Source organism: Primulina huaijiensis, chromosome 18 (genome assembly GCF_012295235.1).
Source record: "Primulina huaijiensis isolate GDHJ02 chromosome 18, ASM1229523v2, whole genome shotgun sequence".
Classification (NCBI taxonomy): domain Eukaryota; kingdom Viridiplantae; phylum Streptophyta; class Magnoliopsida; order Lamiales; family Gesneriaceae; genus Primulina; species Primulina huaijiensis.
In genome coordinates, this window is record NC_133323.1 from 892101 (window position 1) to 908641 (window position 16541).

Below are 16541 nucleotides of genomic sequence, written 5' to 3' on the forward strand. Positions count from 1 at the left end.
GTCAGCACATGAACAGATAAGAAATACGAACTCAAGCAACAACTTTGAAATTATAAAATTTATTACGATAAGATTAATTTTGTCATTACAATATAATATATAAATTTAATCACTCTTATTAAAATNATATATTAAAATAGGTAAAAACGAATAAATCATGCAAACATTGTCAGCACATGAACAGATAAGAAATACGAACTCAAGCAACAACTTTGAAATTATAAAATTTATTACGATAAGATTAATTTTGTCATTACAATATAATATATAAATTTAATCACTCTTATTAAAATCATACCAAACATTAAATATAATATCATATATCTTATTTATTCTTAACTTATTCTTATATTATATATCACATGTTTATCCTATCATATTATCTATGTCATATATATTTCTCCATCCACCCCTCGTGCACTCCTAAAAGGATATATTATTGTGTGTTAGGGGTGCCGTATGATGAAATAAATTTAATATTTTATCATTTCATTTTTTTTTTAAATTCTCACACGATAAGAACATGGAAGAAATCACGTGAGAATCCCGCTTTCGAAATGAAAATTATGTCGAGGAAACGCGACTTTGGGGAACATGGCTAAACTTTTACAAATAGCAGATCGCAGAATTTTAAATCAACGGTCCAAACAATCCAACGAGAATAAATTCCCAACAATTACCGTACAGTTCCAATTATTTCTTCAATTTCGTTTGCATCATTTCGTGTTCAGTTCTGTTTCTATTTCTCTAATTTTGAGCTTCAAAATGAGCAAGGGACCGGGAATCTTCTCAGAAATTGGAAAGAAAGCCAAAGGTTATTTTTCGATCATAATTCAGCACCCCCTTCCTCCGTTGTTTATTTTAAAGATATTTTCGAGTGACTTAATTTTCGTTTTTTTTTTTTGTAGATCTGCTGACGAAGGACTACCTTTCTGATCACAAATTATCTGTATCCACCTGCACTGAATCCGGAGTGGTGCGATTTTTCACTTATTCTTTCCAAACGCATAAATTTGTGGTGTATGTATGGATACTGTGATATTTTTGTGTGTGGTTTCTATTATTATTCGATTATTCAGGAAAATTCGTGTCGTGATTTGATAAATTTCCATTTTGTGATTCTGCTTTATTTGTGATTTCTGGAATTTGTGCTCTACAATGGTATAGATGCCAGAGTTTTGTATGGTTGATTCTTGTCGATCGGCTTTTGATATATGCATTTAGTAGTCTAAATTACTCAGCAACTATTGCATTCAGTTTATTATTTTTTGTTTCTTCGTATGATTGCTAATGAATTTTTTTATGCTTTCCATCTGTTGCTTTAGTAGTTCATTTGTAGACGTTGGTTTAATGAGCTTCAATAATTCTGTCTTTTGCGGCGAATATGGACTTTACCAAATGTTTTTTTTCATCATCGACATTATTCTTTCCAAATCTCTTTCTTGCATAGACTTCAACCATGATCATGCTCTCTAGTTTATTAAGTGCAAGTTTCTACATGTCAATTGTTGTAATCTGTCATGGGATGTAGCAAAGATGGAAACAACAGGTGCTATTCAGTTTGGAGACAGATCATGAATTTTTATCTGCACATTGTGTTATTTCAAGATGCAAACGAATTAATTTCGATAAATGAATACTCTCTACTAGTACTGGTCTGCCTGCTCTTCACAGTTATATTATCTGTCAATTATTAAATGGTTCCTTGTTTTGAATTTATGATCAGCTCCTGGAAATTGCTGTTTCCCCAATACATTATGAAAAGAGAAAGCAATCAGTTTGTAAAAAAAAAAAATAAGAGTTTGTTTTTATTTTAATTTCATGTTTATTGCCTGCTCCAAGTTTCTCAATAATATCTGTCGTATGATGTCTTCAGTTGGCAATCTATAGCAATCTGCTCGCTTATTTGGGGATTTTTAAAGTGAATAATTTATGAGAGAGTTTAGATAAAAAGGAAGAACATGAAATTGCGGGGAATTGTAGTAAATATACTGTGTGCTAGGTGAAGAGAACTATCATGCCTGTATATGAAAAAATTACCAATCTGGGCATATTTATACGCAGAAGATTAACTTAAACAGTAAATTGTGATTAAAAAGCCATTTACTTCATACTCTTGGCCATTGAAGAACTTAATTTATTTCATAATTAAGGTAATTACTGACATTTTGATTGAAAATATCCTCAACCACTGGCAATACAAATGACAACCTTGGAATCTGAGAGGAGGATCTACCCTTTGTTTATTGGGAAACTGTCGTAATTTAGTTAACAAACGTATTTTGTTTCTGGCGCCGTTTATTATTATTGATTTTTATCCTCATACTGCACTTTTTTTTACTAGTGTTTCCTGAATTTAGGCCCTGACTACATCAACTGTGAATAGAGGAGGCTACTCCTCTGGCGATGTGGCAGCACAATACAATTACAAAAATATCTTTGCTGATATCAGAGTGGACACGGAATCAAATGTTGGATTCTTGAACCTTCAACTCAGGGAAACATGCTTATCCCATTGTCACTCATCTAACAAATCCCTCTTCTTTTCACAGATTGCAGCAACTCTGACTTTTTCTGATATCGTCCCCTCATCAAGGACCATCGCCACCCTAAAATATCCCAATTATGAATCCGGAAAGGTATAATACATGCATGATGCATGCATGTATAGTTTCCGAACAATTTAATCTCATTGACCTTCTTTATCGTGCTCTTATGTTTTGCTTCTGCAGCTGGAAATTCAATACTTCCACCCTCATGCATCCCTCACTGCAGCTGTTGGTATGAATCAGACCCCTCCAATTGATGTTTCATTGAACCTTGGTACTCCCATGGTTGCTTTGGGCGCTGAGGCTGGTTATGACGCCGCTTCTGGTAAATTAATAAAATACACAGCTGGCATCTCTCTGACAAAACTCGATTCTTGTGCTTCAATACTTCTGTAAGTCCAAACATTTTTATACTAGTCATTAAAGATTAAAAAACAATCACGATTTCTTGTTTTTCTTGTTATCGAGCTCTCATCTTCTTGTAAGATGAAAGATTTGACCCTTGTTCATCTATTGATAGGAGCGACAAAGGAGACACCATAAAGGCATCATACGTACACTACATCGATCAGTTGAAGAAGAGTGCTGCTGTGGGAGAGATTGCCAGAAAATTCTCAACGAATGAGAATACATTTGCTGTTGGAGGATCCTACGCCATTGACAGCCTGACTCTTGTGAAAATGAAGTTCAACAATCATGGCATAGTGGGGACCGTTTTGCAGCACGAGTTCATTCGAAAATCATTGGTGACTGTATCCAGTGAATTTGACACCAAGTCTTTGGATAAAACTCCAAGATTTGGTTTATCATTGGCTCTAAAGCCTTGAGTACATCTTACCAAAGCACGCTGCTTCTTTTACTTAGAGTTGCGCTTTAAGGAAGCCCAGAATAATCAGTTGCAGAATTAAACTGTTCACAGATTTACATCCTTTGTGATTCTTGCCGAGGGTATTTTATATGAATATTCTTTGGAGTTCTTCGGTACACGTAGAACTCATTTTTGAGTTATAGTTTTACTCATATCGAGCAAACGTTGTATTTGTTTTTGCCAATTTCCGTCAACACTATGCATGCATCGGATAGTGCGGTTTTCCAGTTTGTTTATTTTTCTCAGGTTTGATCGCTTTGCATTTGCCGTAGACATGTCTACACCATTTCATTTTTCCTGACCGCTTGGTGCAGGGGCAGAAGGCGCTGTCGTCACTGGCGTTTACACACCCGCACACATATTTCTAACAAAAAAATAATAGGACTCGCTCTGAGTTTCCAGATTTTCGTTTTGCCCCCTACGTCTAATTCCTAGTGCGAGTATTGGGCATAATGACCAAATAGGTCCTGTTTCTTGAATCTGATAGAAAGGGTTTACCAGAATAAACGCATACTAGACCTTGATAACAATCTTCCGTCAGGTCAGTATTTGACTTCAAAGTGGCAATCAGAAGTAGAACAAAAGTAATGGGGCATCCGCTCACACAGAATGTGGAATATGGGCAGAGCCAGCCATCGCAAATCACATCTTTGTACAACGCCACGAAAACTGAAACATTTTTCCTTTTCACAAGCCTTACAACACCAGCTTCAAATTAACTCCAAAATCAAGAAAAATACATCAAGATAATATTGAAATGATGTTTACTAATATATATACAAGGATGGTTCAAGAACAAACGTAGAAAAAGCCATGATTATCATGATTTGAATATTTTTTTCAACTCCAACAAAAAAAGCCATAAGAACCAGAACCCGGAACCTGATAGCACAGCACCTACCGTAGTTCAGGCCAGGTGCGAGTCACATCGGGACTTTTCGATAGCTTGAAGGCTCGTAAATTGAACATCAATTTAGCATTTGAGCTTAATGCAACACATGATACCCGTAAAAATTACGGAGTAAGTATCCATGGAGACACCAAATGTTTCAATGGAACCCCAAGTCTAAATTGAACATTGTAAATTATTACTGTGTAAAAAGTCATGAAACAAAAATTAAATCGTGGACTGGTAAGTCTAAAATATAAAATTTCTGACGAACCCATCCATAATTTCAGAGACAATCAAAATACCAAAAATCATACACAAGTCCGCCACAATCATATCCTCTCTGATAAATCCAATAATTAAAACAGAATAAAATAGAAAACAAACTTAATTGATTCAACTATCAATCGATGGTTTGCATAATATCCTCAGCCGTGAACTTAGTGCCCTTATCCTTATCTGCGGCGGCGCGTCCCTTCGCCTTGCGATCTAAGAGCGACTTACGGTCTTTATCTATGCGAAGCTTGGTGATAACAACCTTCGAAGGGTGAATGCCGACGTTGACCGTGGATCCGTTTACCTTCTCTCGGGTGATCCGCTCCACGTGGATGACCCATTTCTTACGGTAGACCTGGACTACTTTTCCCTCGCGACCCTTGTAGGTTCCACGTACAACCTGAACTTCGTCATCCTTTCGGACAGGCATGGACCGGACGCTGTGCTTGGTTCTGAGGTCACCAGAGAGCGGCGCGCTCATTATAACACGGCGAACGCTGGAAGGCGCCGAGAAGTGAGCCTTTCGGCTCTTGCGCCGCGATGAGGACACTCGGGGATTGAATTTCATCGTTAGGCGCGGGCGCTCCCTCTCGGGCTCTGCTCTGTGTGCAGCGGCTAATGAAGGTCGAACGGAAAGAGGTAGGGTTTTCTGTTTATATATTATAATTTTTGAGTGGGCTCAATAGTGCTTCTAGGGCTTTTCGTTTGGGCTTGAAGATTTGATCTAGTTTGTTGTTAGGAGTATTTTTTGGGCCCAGTATGTTTGAACATTTATTTTATGAAGTATACAAACAAATATGATAATCCAAATATATATACACACACTATATTATTAAGTGTGTGACCCTTAGAGTAACTATCTTAGAACATATCAAAATATTTAATTATATAATTATCTTTCATACCCTACTAAAAATCTTCTCAAGTCACTTCATATTTTACATAGAAAAAAATCTAAAAAAACATCACTTTTAAATAGAACAATTCTTCTAAATTGAAAACAGTTTCATATTAATTGTTTAATAATATTTGATCAAATTAAAAATAATAATAATACAAACAATATGTGCATATTTTAATAATATAAATAAATAGATAGAGTTGTTACATATGTGTGTGTGTGTGTGTGTGTGTATATATATATATATATAGCATGCTTTTGCAAAAATTTTCATACTAAAAAAAGGAAATAAATATGTATTAGTGTTATATTTAATCATGTTTGGATTTTAACTATTTATTCAAACACTGATATTTATTAATTTTAATAATTAGTTACATAAAATAACACATCGTACATCGCAATTGACACATGTCTTGTCGTTTCGAAAACATAAGTACTATTATTTAGATCTTTTGTTTAAAACAGACTTCACACAGTTATTATAATCAATTTTAGTCTTCAATTAAATTAATTTACCAAAATAATCTTTTTATTGTATCAAATTACAAAGATATCCCCTATCCTTTAAACCTCATATTCACTATCAATTTCTTCATCTCAAACTCTTAATTTTATTTTCACAATTTCTCAAATAATCTTATGAATTCCATGCATTTGGACATAAACTCATGATAATTTGAGATAATTCTTTTATCGAGTTGCATATTTATGTATTTTATTTTTTTGAAGGTTTGTTGTGCATACTTATAAAATGTTAGCATGGAATAAGGTAGAAACTTAAGTGAGACCATTAGATTATTTGTTTATATGTGTAAACTCACATTGATGTAATTATTATGTTTCATAACCATAATGATTGATGGTTTTGTTTATATTATTTTGCATGAAGAACAATCGTAATTAGAATATTATAACGTTGGTGGTTTCGTATGCACTAATTCAAACTAACAATTCATAATTTTATTAAAATTTTTTATTGATGTAAATAAGTAGTATTTAAAAATTAATATATTATAAATTAAATAAAACTGAACAAATATTAAATCAACTCTTAAAGAGAAATAATAGATAATTAAACAAATGAATCACGAAAATGGAACATGTGTGTTCATAGAAAAAGAGTATTTTAAGATTTTTTAATTAGATAAGACATAATGCAAAATATATAATAAAAAAGCCCATTTTTAAAATGATGACTTTGAAATTTACTAGAATAATCAATTTCTCTTATTTAAATTTCGCTAATTAAGATTTTCAACAAATCTTCTCGATGGGTAAAAACAGATTATCCACTTTTAATCTTTTACGATACATCGTTAATCGAAAATAAATTTCCATACTTGGAGAAAATTTTTCGTTTGGGACTATGTTGATATTAGTTTGATGTCCAATTAAATATAATATTATTAAGTTTGACTAAATTTTATTTTTTAGGTGTTAATTGGATCTGAGACGACTACCTCTTAGGGCATCCGCATCCGTTCTCATTAATCCATGTTAATAACTCTCCATCTCTTCAAAAATTATGGGGTTCACGAGCCACATATTCATTACATTAACACTTTCACATTATTAACTCACACCCACATTCATTTAATATCAACTTTCATTATTTTTGGGTCCCACTGTCCACTTACTCATTTTTTTTCTTTTTAATTATTTCAATATCTTTCTAATATTTTTAAAATTTTACAACAAATATTACTAAAAATAAATAGTATTATTATTTTAAAAATAACTTAATTCCAATATTCATTAAAATATTATTAAGAAATGAAAAATTTCTTCAGAACATGCCTTAATTAGCGACGGTTTTTAAAAAACCGTCGCAAATAGCGACGGTTGTTAAAAAACCGTCGCAATTAGCGATTTTTTTAAAAAACCGTTGCAAGTAGCGACGCTTTTCAAGTTGCGACGGCTTACGAAAAACCGTCGCAACTTGCGAAATAATGCCGTTCATTCTAATGAATTTCTTGGCAGCCAAAATTAATAACTTCTACACCCACATTGGTGCATGAACATTAATGGGCATTAATAATCATCCATTAATGCACCAATGTGGGTGCACTTAGGCCTTACCTTACGCTCGTTCTTATAGTCTTAAGTTGTTTTTGTATCATGATGTCAGGTTGTAGGTTTGTTTTTATGTTTGAAATTAGTTTAGATTGTACAGAGTCGATGAATTTCAAATATATTTAAATATATTTTTATATTTAAAAAAATAATATTATAAACTTCAAATTCACTCCTTAAATTTTTATATAATATTTCATATTATATTGATTAAGATGAATTTCAAGTTTATCCAGTGATAGAGTCATTTGAAATACATTCTATCTTATATTGTTAATGTATAAATATTTAAGATTTGACCTATTATTTTATTTTAATCAATAAAATTATAATCGAAATCAATGAATTTCAAATTCATCTATCTAAATAAACCCTCGGTGTTCATTTTATTCAAATTAAAATAGAAGAAAACAATTAATAACGCACAACTCAAAGACATCGAAACTATTTTTAGAAGATGCGCTTATCATTATTATCTATAAAATATGTGTGTGTATATATATATATATATGTATTTATTAAGAAAAGTCCAATAAAAGCTTGGCATATGTCTTAAATGCAATGCTCGCGACTTCTCATTTACGCTGCATTATCGATATGCATGATCTGTTGGAGAAAACGACTTATCGAAATTTTGGAGGAAATTTTATTTATTTTTTTAAAATAAAAAGCAACATTTTCTTCTAAGAAATAAATGACTTGAAATAAAGTCGAGGAAAGTATTTATATGCCCTTAAATTTGGTTGCGTGATTGCTACTGTTGCACAAGTAATTATCATAATTCACCGGCCGCTTGTGTTTTCGACATTTAATGTCAAAGTCACTCTTTTATTTAACCTTATTATAAGCTTTACAATATTAATATAAATATTTTTAATACTTTATTTTTCAGTATGTTAACTTCTGTATTTGAAAGTTGATGCCACGGTTAATGATAAATAATGAGAAATATTATATTTGAAAAAAGAAACAGAGAACCGAGAGTAATAAACGAACAAGTATATTAGTTTTTGAATAACGTATGCCAAAAATATATGTACTTTTAAATTAAAATTAAATGAAAATAAATGCTTAAATTTATTTATTTTATGCATCATATCACACACTCACACATAGACAAATGCTTTAAAAGTAAAAATTCAAAACTATTCTAACAAAAAATTTATCCTCATGTATAACTAGAGAAAAATCTTCCAAAATCGATGGCCTCTTGTGAAAAATCATACTCTTTCCCCTTTTTCACCATTATATTATATATAAGTATGTGTGTGTATACATAAATATATATATTAGGCAAAAACTTGTGTGAGACGATTTCACGGATCGTATTTTATGAGACAGATCTCTTATTTGGGTCATCTATGAAAAATCATTACATTTTATGCTAAAAGTATTACTTTTTATTGTCACAGATAAAGATTCGTTATATCGTCTCACAAAAGATCTGCTATATATATCGTAGCAAAACTGTGAATGGCATTCGAGTCCTTCCATATATACATGTATACATACTATTACGTTACTATATATAACTCTCCCCCCAAAAATATATATCTATACAAAATGCAGCATTTATGATTCTTACCATTTATTGCACTAACCCAATCTCCCTAATCTAAGTCAAACAAGGCGTTCAACATCTTCTTCACCTCTCTCATAAACCCTTCAACCAAACGTTTTTGAGGACAAATAATCAAAATCCCGATATTTTATGAAAGTATTCTTCAACAGTGACAATGGAAGCGGGGTTGAATGGTTGGAATGAACTGGGAATTGTGGGAACTATATATGAAGAAGAAGATGAAGATGCAGCTTCTACTGTTCCTTCCCAGGAATCAATCCCTTCGCCTCTTCTACATGTTTCTACCCAGAAACCCTGCAGGTGATAAAAAAAAATTCAAAACAACGAAAATAAATCATGTCTCCGACTTCTTGATCCTCAATTTTCAATGATTTTCTTTTTAATTTTTTGGGTTTTGGCTCAGTTCATTCGGAAGGGTGAATCAGCATCCGGATGTAGTTATACATGTCCAGGATTCTTGTTTCCGCCTCCACAAGGTTTGTTTTTGTCGCTTATTTTCCCTCACTTCAATTTACTATTTTTCTATAAAAATAATCTCTTAATTTTGTCATATATATGACGTTTCTCGATAAAATCATATATGATGTTTTCAATTTACTATTTCTCTGTATACATATATATATTACATGTTTCTCGATAAAAGCATATATGATGTTTTGTAAGAGACACGAAGCTGGAAATTACTAGGTTTAAAGTGTTTGTGAATACAATAAAATTTTCAGGAAATGCTTTCACCAGAATTTTCTCCATATTTTTGAGTAAAGATATTTAATTTTTCAAGGAAAAAGTGGGTAGGTTATGCACAAATTTGGCTAGATAAAAATAATTTAATCTGAGACTACTCATGTTCGATTATTTTAATATATATGTAAATCGGTGTTTTTTTAAAACAAGAGACAGTATTACATATCCACCAATTAACAATGTTTCGATTTGATTTTTTGAAGTTGTGTTTAGATGGATTTATTTGAATTTGGGATGAAAAGTTATAGGAGAATGATTAATAAATAAGCTAAAACCAAGGGAAAATTTTTTTATTTAAAATTTGAAATTCAAAAACTTTTGAACAACTGCTATGAATTTATGTCATTATATGACATGATTTATTGGTAAAATTATTTATTTAGATTAAATTTATGTAAAATTAGATATTAATTAATTTAAGATAAAATAGATTAACATTGTATAAATCAATTAAATAAAATAATGTGCCATGAATTGTGTTTTTCAAATTAAATGCGGCATTTAACTCTTTATTTCCTCGATGGCAGCAAGTCTTGATACTGCGGAGTGGCTACTTGAAACGGCAGCTCACCAAATTGACGGAAATAACCCTCAACCCGCCGTTGAACATAACGTCCGAAACCTTCGCCTTGATAATGGACTTCTTTAACGGATCTTACATTGCCATAACGCCGTTCAACGTCGCCGCACTCCGTACTGCCGCGGAGTTGCTGGAGATGACGGAGGTTTGTGGCCCGAGGGACGAGAATTTGCATCAGAAAACGGAAGCCTATTTCTGCCGTGCTGTTGCCGTTAACAAGGAGTACGCGTCCATTGTGTTGCGGTCATGCTTTCCGCTGCTTCCGGAGGCGGAGACTACGGCGGCTCTTGTCAGCAGATGCATCGAGGCGTTGAGTTTGATCGGTGAAGGGGAGTGTTTGGACGACGTCATGAGCTTGCGTGTTGAGGATTTGCAGTTGATTTTGGAGTCCATGAGTCAACGCTTGACTGAGAGTCACGATCTTCTTTACACAATCATTGATCTTTATATGAAGGTACAATTAAGATAAATTCATGATTAGAAATAATTTTGATTCTAATTCAAACAGAGAGAACCATCTTTGGAACAAATTTCATTATTGTATGTCAAGTCCGATCCTTTTGTGAATTACGCAGGACAAGGATAGAACTATATCGGAGGACCAGAAAACCCGAATGTGCAACTACATAGACTGCAGCATCTTATCCCACCGAATCCTCATGCACGCAGTCCAGAATCCCAGAATGCCCCTCAGATTCGTCGTCCAGGCCATGTTCGTCGAGCAGCTGAACACTCGGCGTTCCATCTTGTCCAACCAATCCGACAAAAATCACCAACCGAAAGACCCAGTCACACTCGGTGCCATACTTAAGCGCGATGCGGCACTCCGCCAAGCGACTCAGCTCAAGAACGTAATGACCACGACAAATTCGAGAATCCAGTCGTTGGAGAAAGAGCTGAGTGGCATGAGGAAACTGTTGAGTGATGTGGAGAATACGAATATTATTAACTCCGGTCGGTCTGCAAGCTTTCGTTTCAGCTCGGAGGGAAACAAGGTGGATAGGGGACAGATTGGTTCAATTTCTGCTTCAAGTGTCCGAAATATCGGGAATAGAATCGGGGCAGAAGGCTCTTCTTCATCAGAGGAGTCGTCTGAGGGTGCTCGAAGTGTTGAAAAGAATCTGGGTCGGAGATTAATGCATGGATTGAAGAGTGCGTTTCGGTTACAAAGTTTGGTTTCAAAGAAGAAGCGTGACACTAAAGGATCTCCGAATGTTGAAAATTCAGGTAAGGGAGTTAATGGAAATGACGAAATTGTTATCATAAGAAAGGATCAAGCTTTTCACAGGCGTTCTCGTTCCAATTCTTCGATGTAAGAATCGGTTAAAATTTATACCAGCCGTTTGAATCCAGTGTGCATAAACCCAAAACGGTATTTGTTTATTTGAGCTGAATGGACGGTTTGATTTGTCCCAAAGACGTTTAATTAGTCCAAGTAAATGCATGAGTCGAGCTCTGCAATGCTCGAGCAGCAAATTGCGAAGGAGTGTCGCTAAATTCTTGAAAAGGAGATGCCGTTAGATATGCCTGTCAGTTTCGTCGTTCGTTCTTGAATCATCATGCTATTATTATCGAAAATGATACGTGTGACTCACTAAGCATGATCATGTGATTGATTACACAATTAACAATCATGTCTACCGCCCTTTCATTCTATACAAATCCGCCACCAGAATGCAGGTAAATAAAATGCTTTTTGAGAATATGGAACCAAAGCAAGGCGAATTCGTTATTATTCAGGCCTATCCCACAAGTTTTTTTTTCTTTCTTTTTTTAATGGCTCATTTCTCTAAATCGAGAGGCTTAGTCTCGTGATATATAAAATTATATACAATATAACACAAAATTTGGAGATATTTTTTTTAATAAAGATAATCCATCAATAGGTCCATATTCAGAGTGCTTACTTGAGTTTAGAACGAGAGAATATCAAAGAAATTCGACATTAATTCCACTTCAATCAATAGTTAGATCACAAAGCATAACAGCGATAGTAAAGGACCTAGCAAAGGAGCTCCGAGCATGGAAAATGGCAGTAGAACAGCAGTCTTGCCATCTACCTATATTCCCATGCCTCGGTCCAAACCATCCACCAGCATGATTACCAACCCCGCCATGGAAAAGGCTCTACATCTTAATCTACCAACTAAGCCATGATTTTCGAATGCTCAGAACGTGGAAAGAGCAAAAGGAAAAGAATATGGACCTGAGCTATTCAACACTCAACATCTGCAATTAGGATGGAGGTGAATGTTATGAATCATCATGAGAAGCATCAGTTGCATATAACGTGGAAAATGCATATATCCCACGACTCTCTTTACCTTTATTCAGCTTTATCCTAATTGAGAAACCCATCACAAATGGTCTCTCATTTACATTATGTATAACTTTAATAGTTGCATCAACTCAACAATCATGAAAGCGTGTGTTGGTTTAATGAATTACAACGATACTTAAACCAGATTTTACCCTGGCATAAGCTTCAACATTCTTTTCTAATTCCAAAACCTGGTTAGGAAAAATCTTGAACATTGACTAGGTACTGCAACTATTAAAGTACATTATCTCCCATTTTGGGGGTTCACTCTCATATCCCTCGCTACTGAAGGAAGCCATCTTTCTCCTCTAATCCTTTTCAGCTCTGCTACCCGTTCTTCCTCTCTTTCTGCGGCTGCCTTAGCTGCTGCTTCTCTAGCTTCAAATTTAGCCAAAGACTTCTGGCATGCAACCCTTGATGCGATAACAATATCAGCCCCATCGACAACAACCGATTGAAGTTGTTTCTTGAACTACGGAAAATTGTGAAAAAACATAGTCCAAATAAAATAAAAATTTTCACCTGGAGTTGGACTGTTAATCATTGTAAAGCATCAATTAATTGTTTTCACCACCTCCCAAAAGTTCGAGCTTTCGGGAAAAAATGATTCTAAACATATATATAAAACTCTAGGATGTAAAAGTTCATGACTCCTAGTGCACAATCCCCTTCATATTTGATTAAGATGGTATTAAGGATAATTTAATGGGCCTTTGTTACCCAATACTATACCACATGAACTTTATACATTGGAAAATTATCATGGACATAAATTTTTTCTGTTCCAGATCTACACGTGAGGAGGCATGTTAAAAAAAAAACCTTTTGTTGTCAACATTTCTATTGAGCTCAAACTTTTGGGGGAAGTGACTTCTTAAAATTGTAGCCAAAATCAGAGAAATGCTCACCTTCTTTGATTTTTCACTGAGCTCTTCTCCGGGGAGAATTTTTGGTTTTTTTTTGGGTCCATGAAGCTCATCTGGTCACATAAAAAACTTCTAACATCAAACAAGAATCAACAATGACAAAAACAATTTACAATTCTGAAGAGAAAATGCTCACGGAGTGCACTTCAAAGATTACTTGGTAAGAATCTCTAGGCAGACAAATTCAAGGTACTTTAATGAAACACGCATAGAAATCATGGAAAAATTTATCGTCAGATGACTCCTTACCTATGTGATCAAAAACTATCCCAGGAGGAGCGTGTTTAAAAAGCCGAACTCCACCATCATTCGGAGTGGAAGTTTTGTCCAGAGTATTATGATTTGTATATGGCACCACTTCCAGAGTCTTATCTAATATCTCATCCAGTAACTTTCGCGCCTGTAGCAAAGATAGACAAAGAGAGGCCAACTGCATAATTATATAAAGAGAATTATGCAATTTAGCACGCCCTAACGATGCATTTGTAAGGGTTCCATGGTATAATTATAGATGACTACAATATTCAAACACTACCAAATGTACTATTTTTAACTAAATTAGGCACGAAGATCTTGCCCGTACTGCTATAGCTTTCCAGTCGCAAACACTGAAGGAAATTAACTGTTAATGTCCATCCTCACAGAACCAAAACAGAAATCAAACACTTGAACGACATCCTCTTTAAAATTAGGCAATGATTTAAAAAATTCATAAAAATGCTATTTTTGGCATTTCTTGCTCACTGTAGCGTCAAATTAAGAGGTGAACGTAACTCAGCTTAGTGATACTCCTGACATTGTAGCGCAACTGGGGTGCGTGCTATATCGAACTTCAAATTTTCCTTTTATCTTCCGCAAATGAATATTTGATGCATCGGTGTGATCAAAGTGATACCTTTAGTTGGTAGTGTTTGATCTTTTGGGGCTTGCGAATTCCATGTTCTTCGTCTTCATAAGTCCCTAGGCGGTCGAAGGATGTAAGAACACTGCGGGATTTTGGTTTGCTAAAGGTGGCGACGGCAGCTACAGAATCTATGGCGGCCCTCCACTCGGCGTCTCCGTCTTCCTCTCCACTGCTGCTGCTTCTCCGACTGTTGCCCATCCTGCGGTTTAGTCCCTTCGCTCCTCTTTCAATTAGTCAGCGGCGCAGCCTCAGCAATTCGACAAATAGCGAATTTGTTTTAATAATTGGACATGTTATTAATTAAAAATACAAAATGGGTATACGAAGTAGAAATTGTTGTTTATTAGGTAATGAAAAAACAAATTCAAGACTGTTTAGCTCTAAAGTGGACAATATCATAAATGATAGAGAGATACATGACTTCTATTATCCAAGTGATATCAAAGCCGTGGTCTAGATTGAGTCATGTATGTGAAATCCTACTATATTTAAATGACAGAGTTGAAAGTTCCCAATAAAAATCTTTGAGAAAGTAAACGATGCATACATGACTTCCATTGCACAGCCATCATATATCCATCTACAATGCGAAATACAATTTCGATATTTGTTTTATTACTTGTGATTAGCTAAAGATTTGATCCAACCCAAATCTGTTTCTTCTTCCTCTTCCCTTAAAACCTAAATCCTTAATCAACCAATTTTTTTTTTCAGATACCACTCTAAAAGACGAAGGTCTAACACATTCTTTGTTGAAATAAATATTTTATGTGATGTACATGGTATAATTAGATACGATATTATGCTTAATTATAGGTGATTGATTTGTAGCTATAATCGAGTGATTTTATACCTACTGTCGGCAATATGAGCATTAAATGGACGAGTCAACAAAGGTTGGCATTTTTTACTCAGATAGAAAGGAACGCGTTTTATACGCGGTAGGATGCGTTCAGACGGAACGCGTTTTCACACTGACAGGAAGTTCTATAAATAGAGCTTCATTCCTTCATTCTGAAATCATTCCTTCTTCGAGTTTTCTCACATCTTATAAGCATTTGAGTGCTTAGTTCTATAATATTTGTGAGGTGTTTGTTCTCCTGTATTAAGAGAGTGTGTGTTCTCTTTGGAAACACAGTGAGTGAGTTGTACACCACAAAATATTATAGTGGAAATTCTTTTCATCTTGCCCGTGGTTTTTACCCTAATAATTTTTAGGGGTTTTCCACGTAAATCTCGGTGTCTAATTTATTTGTTATTTTCGGGTTTTATTATCTCGAATTACCACAAGTGGGACCAACAAGTGGTATCAGAGCCTTGGTTTAAAAATTCTTAAAATTCTGAGTATGCTCTGTGGTTGCAGCCTAGACTGATCTTCCAAATCAGAAAAGATTTTTTGAGATTTTTTTATTTAAGGCGGGCTTATTTTGTCCAGTCTACTAAAATTTTTGTAGACATAATGGCGGGCAGGTACGAGATAGCAAAGTTCAACGGAAGCAATTTTATGTTGTGGAAAATAAAGATACAAGCAGTTTTAAGAAAGGAGAATTGCTTGGCGGCTATTGGAGATAGACCGGAGGAGATTACGGATGATGGAAAGTGGAATGAGATGAACGACAACGCTGCTGCCAATTTACAATTGGCTATAGCAGACGAAGTTTTGTCAAGTATCTCTGAGATAAAAACAGCCAAAGTTATCTGGGATACTCTGACAAAGATGTACGAGGTCAAGTCCCTACACAACATGATTTTCCTAAAGAGAAGGCTTTATACTCTTCTGATGGCGGAATCTTCATCGATGACCGACCATATCAACACACTGAATACTCTATTTGCCCAACTCACTTCCATGGGGCATAAAATAAGGGAAAATGAACGTGCGGAGCTTTTACTTCAAAGTCTACCAGATTCATATGATCAACTTAT

General features: G+C 34.5%; 4 protein-coding genes across 4 annotated transcripts; 2 read left to right on the plus strand and 2 right to left on the minus strand.

Moving 5' to 3' along the window:
- Positions 1 to 625: 625 nt before the first annotated feature.
- On the plus strand, positions 626 to 4688 carry LOC140964514 (mitochondrial outer membrane protein porin 2-like). Its single transcript, XM_073424355.1, has 6 exons — positions 626 to 814; positions 909 to 976; positions 2361 to 2471; positions 2553 to 2639; positions 2733 to 2941; positions 3070 to 4688. Exons 1-6 carry the CDS (start codon positions 766 to 768, stop codon positions 3374 to 3376), a joined length of 831 nt encoding a protein of 276 aa, XP_073280456.1. The 5' UTR covers positions 626 to 765; the 3' UTR covers positions 3377 to 4688.
- On the minus strand, positions 4486 to 5231 carry LOC140964515 (large ribosomal subunit protein uL24z-like). The gene has a single exon (XM_073424356.1). The coding sequence runs from the start codon at positions 5148 to 5150 to the stop codon at positions 4710 to 4712; it is 441 nt and encodes a 146-aa protein (XP_073280457.1). The 5' UTR covers positions 5151 to 5231; the 3' UTR covers positions 4486 to 4709.
- A 3895-nt stretch (positions 5232 to 9126) lies between these two features.
- LOC140963745 (BTB/POZ domain-containing protein At3g49900-like) lies at positions 9127 to 12039 on the plus strand. Its single transcript, XM_073423128.1, has 4 exons — positions 9127 to 9441; positions 9545 to 9617; positions 10413 to 10919; positions 11041 to 12039. Exons 1-4 carry the CDS (start codon positions 9296 to 9298, stop codon positions 11779 to 11781), a joined length of 1467 nt encoding a protein of 488 aa, XP_073279229.1. The 5' UTR covers positions 9127 to 9295; the 3' UTR covers positions 11782 to 12039.
- Positions 12040 to 12744: 705 nt separating this feature from the next.
- Positions 12745 to 14899, minus strand: LOC140964948 (uncharacterized). The gene is made up of 4 exons (XM_073424950.1): positions 14607 to 14899; positions 13961 to 14111; positions 13694 to 13764; positions 12745 to 13257 (listed from the first exon to the last, which is right to left on the minus strand). Exons 1-4 carry the CDS (start codon positions 14811 to 14813, stop codon positions 13030 to 13032), a joined length of 657 nt encoding a protein of 218 aa, XP_073281051.1. The 5' UTR covers positions 14814 to 14899; the 3' UTR covers positions 12745 to 13029.
- Positions 14900 to 16541: the final 1642 nt, after the last annotated feature.